We start from the raw sequence: 18853 nt of genomic DNA, 5'->3' as shown, positions 1-18853 counted from the left end.
CACCATAGCAACAGAAAATATAGACATGTAAGTGGAAGGAAGGAATAAAAGAATAAAAATACAGAGAAAGAGAGAAACTTAAAGAGAGAGAGAGAGAGAAGCAAAGAGACAGAGAGAGAATAAAATACAAATAAACAGAGAAGGGTAGAGAAAGAGAGAAGCAAAGAGAGAGGGACAGGGAGAGAGAGAGAGAGAGAGAGAGAGAGAGAGAGAGAGAGAGAGAGAGAGAGAGAGAGAGAGAGAGAGAGAGAGACAGAGACAGAGAAACAAAGAGAGAGAGAGAGAGAGAGAGAGAGAGAGAGAGAGAGAGAGAGAGAGAGAGAGAGAGAGAAACAAGAGAGAGAGAGAGAGAAACAAAGAGAGAGAGAGAGAGAGAGAGAGGAGAGAGAGAGAGAGAGAGAGAGAGAGAGAGAGAGAGAGAGAGAGGAGAGAGAGAGAGAGAGAGAGAGAGAAACAAAGAGAGAGAGAGAGAGAGAGAGAGAGAGAGAGAGAGAGAGAGAGAGAGAGAGAGAGAGAGAGAGAGAGAGAGAGAGAGAGAGAGAGATGATGATACAGAGACGGCGGGGAGTAGAGAGAGGTAGGGGTGTGTGTCAGCGGTGCTGGGGGGAGTGTCTTGGGTGCGTTGGTCGTGTGCCCTCACTGCGAGGGGGGGGCGTGGCCTCTCCGCCCCCCCGTCCCCTGCCCCTGGTCCCCCCCATACCATCTCTGTCTGTCGCACCTCAAACGCCGGCTCCTCCCCCTCCTCACACTGCCCTTCGTCCTCCTCACCCATGTGGCAGCTCTGGAGGGAGGCAAGCAAAGATTATACTTTGAAGAAAAAAAACAAAGATAAGACAACGACAACATTATTTTATTTTATGTTTATTTTATATTCATGAAGTGGTTGAACCTCGCCTGGTCGCAAGATTCTCATTGAAGGATAGAAGGATTCTGTTTTATACGTTGCTTCTGATGAATAGCAGGCGTGGTAGTAGCAGAAATCATAGTCTCTAGAGACAGTCCTGTGTTTGTGGATATTGTGAAGTGCACATTGATCTTTATGGAATTCACTTTGATACACACACATACACACTGTGGAGGAAGGTGAAAAACAGCTGAATGAGCTGAGTTTGAATGAGCCAAGTGACTTGCTTAAGGAGTCTAATGCTAGTGGAGAACCAGTAACTTATCCGTTTTGAGATGACATGCTCTGAATTTGAACTGAATAGGAATGTGAACTAATGCTGAGTTTTTACTGAATTATAATTTGAACTGAAAATAATGTCAATATATTTGGAATATGAACAGATTTCGAATGTACGTCGATTTGGAACATGAACTAAATCATACTCTGAAGTGATTCAGAATGTGAACTGGATCCAAATGTGAACTGGATCAGAATGTGAGCTACATCAATCTTACCTTTGCCATAATATCAGCGTAGGACATATACAGGTGATCAACATCCAGTTTACTGTAACAGAGCAACAGGAAACTTGGATTACTTAAAAATGCATTTTGCAATGTATTTTCAATTTCAATTGCTTTCATTTGCGAGACGCAGGTTGGACCTAGGAGCCACATGGGGGCGCTCTTACGTCTTTTCAGTGAGAGCGGTGCGGCTGAAATGAAGAATCAGCTGATGAAGAGGGTCTGGCTTGGCCTCCTGCTCCTCTTCCTCCTCCTCCCCCTCCACCTCCAGAGCTTTCTGCTCACAGACAGGAGCAGGGGGAAGATAAACGCTTTGTGTATTCGTAGGTCATTCGAAACACGATTAATAGAACAGGCGAGACTCACCGACAGGTCATCGATCATCATGTCCTCAAAGGAGTAACCCTCGGTCATCAGCCAGTTGCGTTTGTATCCATCCAGGAACATGTTGGATCCTCTGTGCCTGAGGATAGAGACGAGAGATGAGACCCAGAGGACCGTCGACAAACCAAACATCCATGGATGTCTTCAAGTATTCCTTCTCCTTCCTCTGAACAAGTCCTAGGATGCGTGATAGAGCGAGTGCTTTACCTCCAGGGAGTGCTTGAGGCTGGATTAATTCCTGTACCGCCTTAATGTTTAGGTGGAGAGGTTGACCTGGCTAGAGAGAGGGGTTTACCTGCTGTTTACCTGTGCAGGTAGATGGTTTACCTGGCTAGAGGAACTGGTTAACCTCTTGATTAATCAGTGTAGGTAGACAGAGGGTTTACCTGGCTAGAGGAACTGGTTAACCTCTCGATTAATCAGTGTAGGTAGACAGAGGGTTTACCTGGCTAGGGGAACTGGTTAACCTCTCGATTAACCTGAGTAGGTAGAGGGGTTACCTGGCTAGAGGAACTGGTTAACATCTTGATTAACCTGAGTAGGTAGAGGGGTTACCTGGCTAGAGGAACTGGTTAACCTCTTGATTACCCGAGTAGGTAGACAGAGGGTTTACCTGGCTAGAGGGAGGCGGTTGCCTCTTGATTACCTGAAAAGGTAGAGAGTTTACCTCGATAGAGGGAGGTGTTTACCCGTTCTTCACCTGAGTAGGTAGGTGTGGTTTACATGGCTAAAGGGAGTGGTTGCCTGTTAGTAACCTGTTTAAGTAGAGGGGTTTGCCTGGTTAAAAGGACTGGTTTCCTGTTAGTTACCTGTTTGAATGGAGGGGTTTACCTGGTTAGAGGGAGTGGTTTACCTGTTATTATCTGTGTAGGAGGTTTGGTTAACCTGGTAGTGGCCTAAGTAGGGCGAGGGTTTACATGTTAGTTTCCTGTGTAGGTATAGGGGTTTACCCGGTTAGTGGGAGTGGTTTACCAGTTATTTAACTGTGCAGGTAGATTGGTTTACCTGATAGTTTGTAGGTATAGGGGTTTACCTGGTTAGTGGGAGTGGTTTACCAGTTATTTAACTGTGCAGGTAGATTGGTTTCCCTGATAGTTTGTAGGTGTAGGGGTTTACCTGGCGATGTTGTACAGCGGGGTCATCCTGAAGCAGGCCACCACTGCCCTGCGTCTCTGCTTCGACAGCAGCTTGTGCCAGACCATCTTCTTGGACTTATACGGGTGCTCCGTCTGGCGAGGGGGGAATAGACCGCGGTCACGGTGACGGATGTGAGCAGGAAGAGCGAGGTATGAGTGTGTGTGGTCTCGGGGAGTGTGCGTTGTGCGTGTGTGCGTGCGTGCGTCTCCTCACCACTTCTATGTGGTAGAGCACTGCCGACACCTCCTGCACCCTCTTCACCACCTTCTCCGGGTCCTCGGCGTCCTCCGCCTTCCCGGACATCTCCTTGTAGAGGGACATCTGCCAACGCATGGCCGGGTCCTCCACCTGGGGGACAACGCCCACAACCGGGCAGGTGAAGACCCCACCGGCGTGCGGAAGACCCCCAGGCTCACACTGCTCAGCTGAGAGACCAGTGCTAGCAAGAGGCTAGCTTCGAGACAGTTCGACTACACTCGTAGGATGGGTACGCTCTTAGCGCAGCTAAACTGTAATGTAGTCTGCCAGAGTTTCTTTGGATTAAAAAAGCATTTTAGCCGTTCTGAGCTGACGATATAATCAAATTGAAAAGTTGACAATAGAATGCGGCTCACGTGGAAGTAGATCAATGCGCTCCCGGGGGTGTGTATAAGATGCAAATAGACATACAGACATACGGACACAGGGAGTTACTACACACCTTGCCCTGCAGGTGGAGGTTGTTCTGCAGGAACTCCCTCACCTCTTCGTCAGTGTCTTTCTGTGGAGCAGAGGAGAGGAAGCAGCCCCCTGGATCAGTCATGACCTTATTAACTAATCTATGGATACCTTGAAGGCTCAAAGTGCCGGGTAAATGGCTTTCAGATCAGGTGAAGCGGTAAAAACAATGCCAATGGTCCAAAGATTGTACATACTTTAGACTGCAGACCGTGCAATGTCTGCGTGCATAGTGTGTGTGTGTGTGTGTGTGTGTGTGTGTGTGTGTGTGTGTGTGTGTGTGTGTGTGTGTGTGTGTGTGTGTGTGTGTGTGTGTGTGTGTGTGTGTGTGTGTGTGTGTGTGTGCGTGTTTATGTTGGTGCACTACCAGAGAATATCTGATCTTGGCCAGGTTGATGAGCTCCTGGTCGGCGGGGGAGCACATGTTCAGGCCGATGGGCAGCATCTTCTTCAGGGCCGCTACGATCAGAGACGTCTGCACCGAGTAGCGATCCCCCCGCCGCTTCTTCTTGGAGCGCTCCTGGCCGGAGTCTCCAGACTGCAGACAGAGGGGTGCGTCAGTCGGTCCGGTCCAACCGAGAGGAGGCTCGGGGGGGGATCTCCCTCCAAAATCCAACTACTAGACGGAATGTTCTGCTTCAAGGATCCAATTCTAACCCAGCAGCCATCGGTCAAAAGTTTTGTCTTGAATCTAGAAGCAGAAGTTATGCATTCTAGAGGCAGAGATATTTGACTCTAAGGGCAGACTTTCTTTTTTTTTTTCAGGAAACAGAACTTCTTAGAGTCTAGAAGCAGCAACACGATGGTTTTATCTCTTTCCAATCCATAATTATAGATCAACAGAAACATTCCCTTTTTCGATACAAACCCAATCTTGTGACATCAAACAGAACAACAGCTGAAGCTGTTTTCTCAAAACACCGGATCAGTCTTGCAGGGCGTTTGAGCGGGCTGTCGTAGTATCGCCGGGCAACTAAGCTCAGGCAGCCTTGGCCAAGGCACCCTGAAGGCTGATTATACTTCTGCGTTTGATAGCCGTCATAGGTACACCGTGGGGTTCAACGTGACTCCTTTAAACCAAGGCCACACCAGAAATTCAGGGACCAGTGTAGAGATCCATGGCGTACCTACGGCGGCCACGCGACCCAGAAGTATAATCACTGTTAGTGGGTTTGTCGGGGCAGGCAGCGCCACGGCCCCCCGGCTCACACAGCACACAGAGTCAGTCCCTCGCCAACCCAACCCGATGCTCTGCTTAGAACACTAGCTTGTTGTCTGCTCTTGCAACAACCTTGAGTGTGAGTATGGCAGGGATAGAGATGGATAGGAACGAAAAGGGGAAGGGACAGAGACAGAAAGAGAGACAGAGACAGAGACAGAGATATGGTGGGAGAGAGGGACAGAGAGAAGAAAAGGCTGAGAGCAATGTAGAAAGAGATGTGATGGAGAGAGAGAGAGAGAGAGAGAGAGAGAGAGAGAGAGAGAGAGAGAGAGAGAGAGAGAGAGAGAGAGAGAGAGAGAGAGAAAAAAAGGCTGACAGCAATGTAGAAAGAGATGCGACGGAGATAGAAAGAGAGAGAGAAAGAGAGACAGAGCTGTTGCAACAGTCAGGTAACAAGCTAAAAACAGTAGCAACAGTTGCCTAACACTCAAGTCAAATGTATAGTTAAATCGTCTGGACCAAAATACACAGATGTTGAATTTACAGTTGTGAAACATTTCCAGAGTTCAATGACACAATGATGTCAATCAATTAGCGATGGAGGGAAAGCAGAAGTCAGTGACCCTGTAGTCCTTATGAATACACATGAGAAGAGAACTAGACAGTCCAACAAACCCAGCCACCTTTGTTAATCTTAAGTGGGTGAAGCTAAAGCTAAAAAGACAGCAGGGAATGGTCATGAGTTCCAGCCGTGTTATGATATTTTTTGTGTTGCATGTGTTGCATTATGAGAAGTTAACAGAAAGGAAAGAAAATTAAGAGAACATCTTCAAAAAGAAAGGTTGAGAACAATAAACCCAAGCATCAGTGAACGCCAGGAAAGCCAACAGAGACCAAGCTCATCAGAGAACAAATCAAACGACGTGATGGAGCTCAGTGGCCATGTGTAGGTCCTCAATATGGTCGTTTTTGTGTTTCCATTGCAGCCGAGCTCCATGACTGAGGCCTCACAGCACTACACTCTACAACACAGCTGGTAGGAAGCCCCCTCAGACCCTGCACGCCAACACACGCATACACGCGAGCGCACAAACACACACACACACATGCACACACACAGTATCCCATACACACACACACACACGCACACTAGTGTTCTGATATAGGATTATATCTGAGACCAGTCCACCTTCCAGACGCCATTCTTATGCCTTTAAGACAATCCGGCAGAGGCTACATGTACTGTAAGCGCCGCTCGCTGACCATTCAGACACTGCTACTCATAAGCGACCGTACAGACACTGCTAGGTGTTTACGCTGGGCTGACTATATGGATAACCAACAGTGTACAGGCTTAACCCCGTTTTTTTTTTAATCATTATGACGGTCAGAATATTCCGCTGTTTGCCTGGAGCAGAAACCTGGACACTGTGAGCATAGTGAGCCACAGTTAAACGTACACCAAGTCGTGTCAGACATGACCACGACTAGTGATGCTACGAACTGCAGGGATACAACACTACTGGTGTGTGTGTGTGTGTGTCTGTGTTTGTCTGCAAGTATGTTTTTGTCTGATTGTTTTTGAGTGAGTGCAAGTGAGGGAGTGTTTTTGTGTGCATGTTCCTCCCTATAGATGGTGTGGTAATGTGTATTTGCAAATGTGAGCATGTTTGGTTGCGTGTCTACGTGTAGTGTTTCTTGTGTCTTGCAGGAGAACTAAAGCTAAACGCCGCCCGAGCGCCCTCGGGTGCCATGCGGAGAGCACAGTGCACGTGCTCGTGCACAAACACAGTCTAACCTCTCCATCTCCTCCGCCCTAGCGCGCCGCATCCACAACCCCGACACAGCACATAGGGAGAGAGAAGAGTTGAGAAGGGCAACGCTACACTAGCACAACGCTAGCTACAGGAGACGCTGACTAAAAGAGAAGCTAACCAGAGAGACGCTAACTAATGAGTCGCTATGTAAGGAGATGCTAGCAGAGGGAACGCGAGCTGAAGAGCTTGCTAGCTAAAGAAACGCTAGCGAGACACGACGCTAGCTAAAGAGATGCTAGCTAAAGAGTCGCTAGGTAAGAAGATGTTAGTAAAGGAGATGCTAGCTAGAGAGGACGTCAGTATCCTAATTCTTCATAGGGTACAAAGTATTTTTTTTTAAATAAATTAAAATAAAAGGGTACCGGTAATCGTATTTCTTTGAAATGAAATATTTGCAAAGGAACATTAGTAATGAAAAAATAAATGTAATGGTACACAGACTATACCCAATAAATGAATAACCAAATAATCACATTGCAGGGAAATGGAAAATAGTGAGTGAATTATGCGTTATTAGAGTTTAGCTTCATTGCGTGTGATACGATATGAATATCCCTGGGAAGGGAAGATTGTGATGACCTCACCTTGCTCATCTTACTCTTACTGTCAGCCGTTAGGAACGACATGTTGTTGATCTCATTCATCACCACAAAGTTCTGCTCCTCTCGCTTGAAGTTCTGCTCACCAAAAAGAGAGAGAGGGGGAGAGACAGACAATGAGAGAGAAAGGGAGAGAATGTTAGCCGTTACCGTATCACAATTTCATACGTTGACACCGAATAATCACTATGATTTAATAAAAGATAGCCTTTCACCGTATGCTTTATTCGTGTTTGTGTCTGCTGTGATATTCATTGTTTGCTGTGTTTGCGTCCCCAGATGGTCAACAGTAGAGATGTTGGTGCGACTCACATGGGATTTGGACCAGAAGATGAACACCTCTCCCACCATCCTGAACAGCTCCTCGGCGTCGGGGTCGGGGCAGGTCAGCCACCGGGCCCTGGTGGAGGGGGTCACACAGAGGTCAAAGGTCGAAACCAACCTGACAACAATACCTACCCGCCTGTCTAAAACATATCCAGAAGAGACTTTGGTGGAGAGATAACCCATGCTGCCTTTAGTGTACAGCGCATGTGTTATACCTCAATAGAAGCCAGGGGTTCCCGCAGGGGATATGTACTACGATCAACCATTACTTATGAAACAAATAAATTAAATGATAATAATATTAAATTAATAAATAAGCAGCTTTTCAAAATAACACATGGAACAAGAACAGTGAATTAATCAGTGCAATTTTAATAAATATATATATATATTTAAAGAAATATGTATATATTCTATAAATATATATATTTATTTTTTGCTGACGTAGTTAGGGCGTCAGGCAGCCCCCTAAACTGTTAAGTGCCCAGGTAAACCCCTCCAAGCATTGCGTGGAAGGAAGGAGAAGTATAAAGCACAACGTTCACATCGTCCCCTCCGTCGGCCGTGCGACTCTGCCCAGTTACCTGTTGTTGTCCACGTAGCGGATCAGCAGCGGGTAGAGGGCGTACAGGTCTCTGCAGAGCACGGCGAACTCATCCCGGATGGTGCCGTCCTCGCTGTCCACCTCCGACTTGCCCTCCATGCGGAGGTGCTCCTCCTCCGCCACCACCTTCCCCGTCCGCTTCTTCAGCTTCTCCATGGTAGGGATGAAGTGGGACTTGAGCATCTCCGGCTTCGCCCGGCTAACGATGGGCTGGGCGAACACTGAGGCAGAACACACACACACACACACACACACGCACACGCACGCGCACACGCACACGCACACGCACACGCACACACACACACACACACACACACACACACACACACACACACACACACACACACACACACGCACGCACGCACGCACACGCACGCACGCACACGCACACGCACACGCACACGCACACGCACACACAGACCGATGCGGGGTAGTAAGTTAAAGAGTCCTGGTCTGGATCCATGATCTTTAATTTAAAAATACATTTAATTAATAAGCAGGCAACGGTTATCTGTGCAAAACCTTTGGTACCATAAACTGAACTAAATCATCCGATTATAATTTGAATTCAACGTGGATACAAAGCAGACAGAAAAGATAGAACATTTTATCCGATTTTTTTAATCCTGTTTTTACCTATTTTTCTTTTAGATGGTCCTTCAATTTACTTTAGCAATTAGTTTAGTTTCTACGGTTACTACGTTTGGTTGCCACGGTTCCAGGGTTTGGTTAACATCCCTATTCACTATTAGGTCTTCTAGTAAACACTATCCAAAGGGATTTTCAGTGAATTCAGAAGCATTAGGAAGCAGGTAGGGGTTAGGGCCCGTTAGTAGACCCACCTGCCAGCCTCTTCATCCAGGAGGCCTCGTCGATGCCCAGGTTGTTGACCACGATCTTCATGATGCTTCCCAGCAGCTGGTTGAGCTGCTCCGAGGTGACCCCCGTGCAGATCTGGCCCTCCTGCTCGGGGAAGTTCTCCAGGCCCCTCTCCCACCAGCGGGGCAGGTAGTTGCACAGCATGGGCAGCGTGATCTCGATCACGTGGGGCATCTCCGTGTAGCGGGCCCCCGACTCACTCAGCTCGCTGATCTCCTTTATCAGGACGTCCAGCTCCGGGATGTCCGGACACAGCTCCTCCACCTGGTTGGGGAGGCCCAGGACTGGGGGGGGACGGGGGAGGAGGAGGAGGAGGAGGAGAAGGACAGGGAATGGAGTTGGTGGATTATTAAGTGTTATTTTGAATTTTCCTGTTCATGTTAAAATTCAAAATATTTAGCATCAACATTAAAAGTACGTACAAAGGGCATGACTAAAATCTGCATAAAATACAATCAAATTAATACAAATAATGATAATAAAATATAATAAATAAATAATACAATCAGTAGTTGAAACTATGTCCATTCAATTGTGCACATGTATGTCATGTGTTTTAAAAGAGATTGTCTTTCCGGGAGACAGAGCTGCACTGACTGGATCGCTCCCGGGGGGTCTTGGTGGTGTAGACGGTGAACGCGTTGAACTCGTTGAGGGACGGCTCCAGGTACGCCACGGGCATGGCCGCGGCCAGGTTGGCCAGACACTCGCCCAGGGCCGGCCGCTGTCTGGAGCACGCAACAAACACACAGGCAGAACCAGGACATGAAGCCTGAAGCTGTCAATGGCTGCTATCTACAATTACAAAATCGTAGAAGCAGTTCTTCTTTGGTCGATATGGGGTTATTGGAGGATTGGCGCCGCCCTCTCACATTCAGCCCAACTTGTCGGTTTGCATACTTGGGTTGGTCTGGATGTGCGACCAGCCAATGTTTTCCAATTATTATCGAGTCAATATTATAGGCCCGGCTATTTTATGACCTATTTTTGACATTCAAGTGACAATCTCGTAAATCACAATTTCAGTGAATTAGGACCGATGGCAACAAAAACCTGAAAACATAAATAACATAACGTTTCATTAATTAAACAATTTGAGCGTGTCATCTCACCTGCATGCATTTATCAATAATGTGTGCAAAACATGAAGTTATCAAAGAAATGACTCTTTGAAATGTGTGGTTCACCAATTCAACAGGTCTATAATACAATCTTGTGATGTCTTTTGTGAATTGTGTGCTGCGATGGTTTGTCAATGTTTTTTAGACTATTCTAATTTTGTTTGACCATTCTGCCATGATACGGGTGTACGGTGGGGGTATCCACGCACTTCTCTACGTGGGGTGTCTTCACAGTGCCCAGGGAGTAGATACTGCACATGATCCGGTAGCAGGAGATCTGCAGGTCGTCCACTGAGGGAGGAAGAAGAGGAAAGGACTACTTAACGATGCATTTGAGTATTTTGTCATTCAACAGTATGTAACGTTTGAATATATAGCCTAATAGAACATTCTAGAACATACTAGCATACAGAACATTCTAGAGACAGCGGAATATCGAAAATCCCAGAACCCCTGGGTTCTAGAATGTAGAACGTAGAACAATGTAGAACATTCTAGAACCCAGGGGGGCGTAGACACTCCCACAGGAAGAGGAGGGGCTTACGGATGACGTCGTCTCCAAACTGGTGCTGAGCGATGTGGTCGAAGAAGGTGGTGAGGACGGGCAGCAGGGCGATGGTGGTGTAGTTGATGTTCTGGGACACACCCTTGACCTGCTTGCAGACACACATAAGCAATCATGCGCAGGTACACGCGTAGCGCCAATCGGACACACAGATGACGACACACAAATGAAGAAACATGCAAATGGGGACACACACACACGTAGAAGCGTGCAAACACGTAAAAAGAGGCACACACAAGCACACACACACGCACTCCCTCACACAAGCACACACACAGACGCACACCCTCACACAAGCACACACACAGACGCGCACCCTCACACAAGCACACACACACACACTCACTCTCACACACACACAGACACACACACACACACACACACCCACACACACACACACACCCACACACAAAGATACACACAAAGACACACATAAAGAAACACACACGATTATAAGTATCGGCTCTCTGAGGTGAAGCGGTCCTGTATCTGGGGGCCACCTCAGAGGGCCCTTGAGCAGTTAGGGTCAAAGGTCACCAGGGATTAGGGTGGACAGTCACAGGGGGTTTGGGGGGCCCCCTGGGGTTAGGGGGGTCCCCAGGGGGTCACTGTGGCCGGGGTTCAGACCTGATTCCTGCTGGACACCTTGCCCAGCTTCAGGTTCTCCACCATCTTCTCGATGTCGTCCGCCGCGCACTCAAAGAACTGCCTGAGGCACGCCTTGACGATCTCGGGCCCCGACTTCATCACCGTCCTGAGAGACACAACACAGGCCGACAGAGAGGAAGGAGAGGGACACAGTGAGTGTACACACGCACACAGAACAACACATTACATCTGAAGGGAAGTGTTGGAAAGATGGCGGACTGTTTCAGAGGGCTGAATCACCCAGATCTAGCCCGAGTACAAGACATAGCTGCAAGCTCATGTTTTATGCATATGTGTTTTCCCTCCGCTCGTGGAGACAGATTTCGAGCAGACCTGGCCCGGGTCGGGCCATTCACAACCATTTATCTGATATGGGGCGGGTTTAATACGATGTAGAGGAGCGCCCTATTGGGGCACTGTTGAGTCATCTTCATAAACGAGCTCGTCTTCACAAAGCTTCATGAGGTTTAGGGTTGAATCTGTCTGACTTTCGTTGTCGTTACTGATGTAAATAGTTAGCGGTTTTCGTAGAAAATGTTCAGTTCAGTGTTCAACTGGTGAATCACTCGGGTGGTTTAGTGTAACCTGGTGTATCTATATGTGTGTGACCTGTGGGTTTTGTCTCAGTCTTACCTGGCATCCAGAGAACGTGACAGGATGTGGAGACAGTTGACCACAGCGCCTGCGTCCGTTCCTGCAAACACACACACAGACGATCCGTCATCACAGCGGCTTAAAAACCTGAATGTTTACCAAACCTGCATAATGATAAGAAATGCACTTAGAACACTGTTAGTATAATATAGTATTAAAGTATTTAGTTTTAGTCACAACAAACAGCATACAAACATATTTATCGATAACATATTAGTATGTGAAAACGTTGGCATTTATTCGAATTAATTAGACTTGACTTATTTGTGTATTCCTTAATTAGATTAGCTTTCATGTAAAACATTGGGTGATGATATCGTGGTCTGTACTGTGGCTTTGCTTCATGATCACATGACGGTGGTGAATGAAACAAAGGGGGGTGAAGGGGCGAAGCAAGCCAGGCTGCACCACACTGAGAGAGCCTGACACAAATACACACACATGCTGATGTGTGCAGGCCTGAACACTGAAGGCCTACAACACACACACACACACACACACACACACACACACACACACACACACACACACACACACACACACACACACACACACACACACACACACACACACACACACACACGCACACACGCCTATCCACCCTTCACACTTAATTAGGTTGCAGTGACACCAAAGCCAAAGCAGAGAGGCTAGAGTGAATGATTAGTAAGGATCACACAAAGGTACAGGAGGGAAGAGGAGAGGAGGGGAGAGGAGAGGAGAGGAGAGGAGAGGAGAGGAGAGGAGAGGAGAGGAGAGGAGAGAGGAGAGCAGGGCAGCGAAAGAGGGAAATTAGAAAACAGAGAGACTAGAATAGAAAGGGGGCGAGGTGATTTGCTGGAAAGGTAAAGATGCATCTGTGAAATGATTTGATCCGGTTAGTACAAAGTACAAGGTACAGTGAAAAGCAAAAGAAAGAAAGAAAAAAGGAACGAAGGAACGAAAGAAAGAACCAAAGAACAAAGGAAAGAGAGCTTCCACCATGCAGGTTCTTACCAAATAGAGAAACTCTGTGTCTCACCAGAGCGGCCAACTTACAGAAGATACTGATGTCAGAGGAGGAAGAAACAGACAACAACGCAAAAGAAAACACAGACGAACAGAAAACAAACAGAAAGACGAGGGGAAGGTGTGGGAGGAAGTGGGGGGTCAATGGATGTAAGAATACAGGATTAAACCGTAAGGAGACAAGCAAAGGGAAGAAGGTAGGATATGGTAAAACACAGTGAAAGAATACAGGGAGGAGAGGAGGCTCCAACGCCTCAGGTGCACAGCACTCACAATGTTAACGATGCTAACATTGCTATCGAGAGAATAGTTTGGAGATTATTGGCGTCAGTTGGCTGGGTATTTTCTGGCTCACCTTGCGATCATCTCCTTCTCCTTGTTGGAGGAGTGACCCCCGCTGCCCAGTACCTTTGCCGGCGTGGACAGGAAGTAGAGACAGTGGTTCTTGAAGTACTGGTTTATCAGCGGCAACAGAATCTGTAAAGACCAACGGAAAAGGTAAACACTCAGAAACAACAACAACAACATCAGAAAATCATTTGCCATTTTGTCACTGTTAAAGGTCCCCTGGCATGCTACTTTATGGATGCTTAATATAGATATTAGTGGGCCCCTAACACAGAACTTGAAGACGTTCCCGAAATTCAGCCGTGGTGCAGAATTAAAGCCACTACGAGCCAGTCGCACGTTGAGCTTTCCCCAAACGCGCCGTTTCGGTAGCTTTAATGCAAATTAGTAGAGAGAGGGTCAAAGAGGATGGTGGGGGTGTGGCCCTGAGCAGCTTACGGCCACGGTACCATGCGCTCTGTTTTCAGTGGATGTATCGCTATTTACGTCTTTAGTTCTTCCACTTGGAGCTTGAGCGTATGCGATAGTACCCGAAAGATGGTGAACTATGCCTGGGCAGGGCGAAGCCAGAGGAAACTCTGGTGGAGGCCCGTAGCGGTCCTGACGTGCAAATCGGTCGTCCGACCTGCAGCAGGATACCTAGTGCTCGTTTTACACCAAACGCAAGTTTTAGCCACTGGGGGACCATAGGCAGGCTAGAGGAACTCATATTAATGTTAGAAAACCTCATAAAGGGATATTTTCATGCCATGGGACCTTTAACTAAAATGGGGATAACAAGCCCCCCCTCCTCAAATTTAAGGGGGTTCACTCACACTTTAACAGAAATATAAAACCATTGGGACAAATGTTATTATGAACTTTATTAATTAACCCCAACAGAAAAAACAGGATACATTAGGGTAGCATGGATGGGCAAGAGTTGAGTATCATTTTACAGCAGGGAGGCCAATTCATTAATGTTACTGTTGAACCGTTTCTCACCTTGGCAAAGAATTTGATCTCCTGCTCATGAGGGGATTTCTCTACTCTTCCACTGCTCACCACCGCCTCTGTAAGAAAACGCATAAAAAGGTCTCGCATTACAACAAGATTATTATAATGAGTGTCTTGTTCAATTATTATATGTCATTCAGTGAGACAGCAAAGTGATGCAATCTCGAACACCAGCCTTGTCCTAATGTGAGGGTTGCTTTATGTCTGCTGTAACTTGGAGTACTTGTTGGTTATTATTATTTAATTCAGAGAAATGAGTGCGCTTGTATGCCGTCCTTTATTACAATCCTCCCATTGGTCGTTCAGCAGGATGGCATCGTTGCCATCAGCCACACTGAAAGATATCAGCAAACCTTTTGGACAATGCTGAACTTCAGTGAACTGCTGGAATTTTTTAAAAACCTTAAACAGAGGATCTAACGTTTTTGCCTTTGTGTGCAGTTCCAGTTCGTAGGCAGTATCGACTAGCAACAACGCCCAAAAAGTCAAAATGACCGTTTCAAGTGACTTGGGTAAAAGCTTTTACCCGGACAAGAAAAGACAATTTCAATGTAAATGTGTTGGAGCCCTTTAACCAAATAGATTATTGTGACCCAGTTATTCGAACGAGGGAAGAAGCCTGTGGGACACCACAGTACCGAGGTGGGCGATGAACTCCTGGGCGATGTCCATCCACTTGAGGAGCTTCTGGAGGAATCCGTAAGCAAAGCGCTTCTCGATGGAGGAGATGTCCTGCTCCATATCCTTAGGGCCCCTGCGTCACCACCCAGACAACGGCATGGTGGAGAGGAGAAGGGATGAAGAAGTTAACACATCTCCAAAACTCCCCAAACACCAGAGGGAAGAATCCTTGAGAAGGACCACACAAAGAGATCCCTCCCTCGAGGTAGTGTCGGGGTGTAATCGCTGGTGAACGCACCTGATGGTCCTCATTAGGGATGCACCGAATATACGGCCACCGAAAATGTTTGGTGGTATGGTTAAAAAATTTTTTTTTTGAAAAGCAAGATAAAAAAGATTAGAATGGACATTTAATTGTTTGATTTATACAATGGTGAAAAATTAAAGCAAAATGAATGAAAAACAGCAAAAGCCACATTCGGTATTCGGTTTCGGCTTTCGGCCAACTGTTTCAGTATATTTTCGGTTTCGGTTTCGGCGAAGAATTTTCATTTCGGTGCATCCCTAGTCCTCATGGTAGAACAAGGCATGCGTTGGCACCCACCTAGTGACGGCGTATCCGTTGAGCTGGAGGAACTTGAGCAGATCCTGAGCCTTCTCTCGATCTCTGGCCTTCTCCTTGGCCGTCAAGGTGTCATACGGGACGAGGAGGGGATGGGTACCTCCGCCTGCCACGAGAGGAAACGGAGAGCTCAGCTTCAATATCAACACACTGGAGTCCCCTGCAGTGACATCCTGTTATGCAGCACAACGTTGCGCTTCCACGCCAAATAAGTGTATAGATTGTTCGTAATTTGTAGAGGTTGGGAATCAAATGTCATTCAGGCCGGGTGACAGTATTCAAATTGTGTGTTTTTATTAGCTGGTGGGTAGTGTAGTCAATATACAATTAAAATCATGTTGATAAAATATGATATGATATATGATGTGGAGACGATTAGCTTAGAGGAAGTGAGGTTCGGCTGAACTCAAACAAAAAAAGGAAACATGCTGCTTCTGTGACGATCAATAGCCAATAGAGTTTGGTATCAGTGGAGTCTGACCTTTGGACATGAGCTCCATCTTCTTCTTGCGACCCCAGGTGTTGTGGTAGTTCTCGGCCAGCTGCTCTGCCATGGACTGGAGGAAACACAAAGTTAGGCCCAATCCCATTTCTACCCCTTACCCTTCCCCCTTGTTTTGCAGGGGTAAGGGGAAGGGGTAAGGGGTAGAAATGGGATTGGGCCTTAATCTAGACTTCATCTAAACACACAAAGGTACGCGCAATTAGATTGAAACCAACAACATTAATCTGAACATAAAATAACGAAAGGTTCTGGGATAGAATATTGATGAAATCTGCTGACAAGATATTTTATGCAGCAGCAATGGCCCCGGTCAACCAGACGGGCCCTGTGAACAAGGTGGGCCCTGGGAGTGAGGTGGGCCCTTAGAGAGAGGAGGGCCCTATGAGAGAGGTGGGCCCTATGAGAGAGGAGGGCCCTGTGAAAGAGGTGGGCCCTGTGAGAGAGGTGGGCCCTGTGAGAGAGGTGGGCCCTGTGAGAGAGGTGGGCCCTGTGAGAGAGGTGGGCCCTGTGAGTGAGGTGGGCCCTGTGAGTGAGGTGGGCCCTGTGAGAGAGGTGGGCCCTGTGAGAGAGGTGGGCCCTGTGAGTGAGGTGGGCCCTGTGAGAGAGGTGGGCCCTGTGAGAGAGGTGGGCCCTGTGAGAGAGGAGGGCCCTGGGAGTGAGGTGGGCCCTGTAAGTGAGGTGGGCCCTGTGAGAGAGGTGGGCCCTGTGAGAGAGGTGGGCCCTGTGAGTGAGGTGGGCCCTGTGAACGAGGTGGGCCCTGTGAACGAGGTGGGCCCTGGGAGTGAGGTGGGCCCTGGGACTGAGGTGGGCCCTGTGAGTGAGGTGGGCCCTGTGGACAAGGTGGGCCCTGTGAGAGAGGTGGGCCCTTTGAGAGAGGAGGGCCCTGGGACGGAGGAGTACCTGGAGCTCTCTGGAGAGGGCCATGGCCGTGATGTCAATTGGCTGGGGATTGTAGCCGTGGCTTGGGTCATACGTGGCCTGCAGACAAACACACACAAAAACACACACACAAAAACACGCACACACACACACACACACACACACACACACACACACACACACACAAGGATTAAGAGGGGCAACTCCTGCTTACCTGAGCAGCCTGATAGATATCTATCTCTATCTCCTGATTACCTTACATTATTTTTTATCTTCTGTGCTCCTAAATAACAAAAGAGCTCTATCTCCTACTGCTTACCTGAGTGGTCTGAGAGTCACCTCTATCTCCTACTGCCTACCTGAGTGGTCTGATAGTCACCTCTATCTCCTACTGCCTACCTGGGCGGTCTGAGAGTCACCTCTATCTCCTACTGCCTACCTGGGCGGTCTGAGAGATCTTGCGTGTGGCGGTGGTCTTCTCCACCTCCACCTCCCCATCTCTGGACTTATCCATGGTCCACTCCCACGCAATCATGGCCTTCACAGACTCCTTGATGGGCCAGCGGTAGATCTCCTTGTCCTGAGGTACACACACACACACACACACACACACACACACACACACACACACACACACACACACACACACACACACACACACACACACACACACACACACACACACACACACACACACACACACACACACACACACGCACACACACACACGCCGGGGAAGGGGTTACGTCACAAGGATATCAGATCCTCATCCGATCGCAGACAGCCTGGCGATGACTTCACCTTCTCAGAGAAGGTCTTGTAGGGTCTCAGCATATGGTGGGTCTTGGCGTTCTCGTCCAGGATCTCCCCATACGTCCAGTTGTTCTGGATCTACGCACAGGGAGGATACGGTGGCAGCATGGTACGAGTATAGACAGCATAACATCATTACGAACAAGATAGTATAGATCAGAATACAAAACAGAGTAGAACAAATGAACTAGAATGGGAGAGACTGGAAAATATTATAGACTACAATAGAACACAGAACGACATGGACTAGACTAGAACAGAATGGAATATGAAATACAAGTAGAATTTGGAATAGAATATACTGGAAGAGAATTGTGAATAGAATAGAAGAAACTAGAATATACCAAAACATGAGAGATATCAGGACAAACATATGAATAAGGGATGAAGAGTTATCGATTTGTCTCTGACCTTCTCAAAGGCCCACTTGTCATGGGTGTACTCTGCAAACTTATTGATGAAGCCATCCAGTCGCTCTGGGATGATGGTGCTGTTAATCAATCAATCAATCAATCAGTCAGTCGATCAATATCACTGTAATACTGTAGGAAATATCAATCAATATCTAACTCCTTATAATAAACCAAAACCTGCAAGTAACATGAATTTGCGATGTGTAGTAGTACAATCTTCTAAATTGTTGACCAACTCTTATCCTAATCTATCAATCAATAATCCCTCGATTTTATCTACTTCTTTTATTTGCAATATGCACCATGAACCTCACAGTCTTATTATGTGAAAACAACTAAACGCTCATTCAACAAGGAGCCACCAATGCCGTAACCCTTAAGAAGTGTGCCTCATTAAAGACAGCCCGTGCTCACTTGGTGGTCTCTACGGGCTTGGGGTCAAAGTTCCCCTCTGCGTCAACCGACGCCTTCTTCTCGGTGACAGAGAAGCTGGCGTCCACGTAGTCTGGGGGGATGGCCCCCGCGATGGCACAGATACACGGCATGGCGATCTTGAAGAGCTCTGCGTCAAATTTCTGGACAAACAAGAGAAGAGGTGAAGTATTCCCGATGCTGTCTCATGCA

General features: G+C 47.4%; 1 protein-coding gene across 7 annotated transcripts in view; it reads right to left on the bottom strand.

Moving 5' to 3' along the window:
* Positions 1-18853, bottom strand: part of ryr1b (ryanodine receptor 1b (skeletal)) — an 82266-nt gene that overhangs the window by 23125 nt on the left and 40288 nt on the right. For 2 of the 7 annotated variants that reach the window (XM_056611537.1, XM_056611542.1), the window contains exons 51-79: positions 18644-18804; positions 18228-18306; positions 17805-17894; positions 17443-17583; positions 17025-17102; positions 16101-16176; positions 15602-15725; positions 15015-15130; positions 14365-14432; positions 13388-13509; positions 13021-13070; positions 12004-12064; positions 11350-11476; positions 10702-10813; positions 10367-10448; positions 9634-9764; positions 9000-9320; positions 8138-8378; positions 7539-7626; positions 7212-7304; positions 6609-6626; positions 4016-4186; positions 3632-3691; positions 3145-3279; positions 2911-3023; positions 1777-1873; positions 1578-1687; positions 1402-1453; positions 701-781 (exon numbers count right to left, since the gene is read on the bottom strand). In XM_056611537.1, coding sequence (XP_056467512.1) covers positions 701-781; positions 1402-1453; positions 1578-1687; positions 1777-1873; positions 2911-3023; positions 3145-3279; positions 3632-3691; positions 4016-4186; positions 6609-6626; positions 7212-7304; positions 7539-7626; positions 8138-8378; positions 9000-9320; positions 9634-9764; positions 10367-10448; positions 10702-10813; positions 11350-11476; positions 12004-12064; positions 13021-13070; positions 13388-13509; positions 14365-14432; positions 15015-15130; positions 15602-15725; positions 16101-16176; positions 17025-17102; positions 17443-17583; positions 17805-17894; positions 18228-18306; positions 18644-18804 — 3198 coding nt within the window. The remainder of the gene's footprint in view (positions 1-700; positions 782-1401; positions 1454-1577; positions 1688-1776; positions 1874-2910; positions 3024-3144; positions 3280-3631; positions 3692-4015; positions 4187-6608; positions 6627-7211; positions 7305-7538; positions 7627-8137; positions 8379-8999; positions 9321-9633; positions 9765-10366; positions 10449-10701; positions 10814-11349; positions 11477-12003; positions 12065-13020; positions 13071-13387; positions 13510-14364; positions 14433-15014; positions 15131-15601; positions 15726-16100; positions 16177-17024; positions 17103-17442; positions 17584-17804; positions 17895-18227; positions 18307-18643; positions 18805-18853) is intronic. The other 5 variants (XM_056611541.1, XM_056611545.1, XM_056611539.1 and 2 more) reach the window with 3 other exon arrangements.

Source organism: Gadus chalcogrammus, chromosome 16, assembly GCF_026213295.1.
Source record: "Gadus chalcogrammus isolate NIFS_2021 chromosome 16, NIFS_Gcha_1.0, whole genome shotgun sequence".
Lineage (NCBI taxonomy): Eukaryota > Metazoa > Chordata > Actinopteri > Gadiformes > Gadidae > Gadus > Gadus chalcogrammus.
This window is presented reverse-complemented; position numbering and strand designations above follow the sequence as displayed.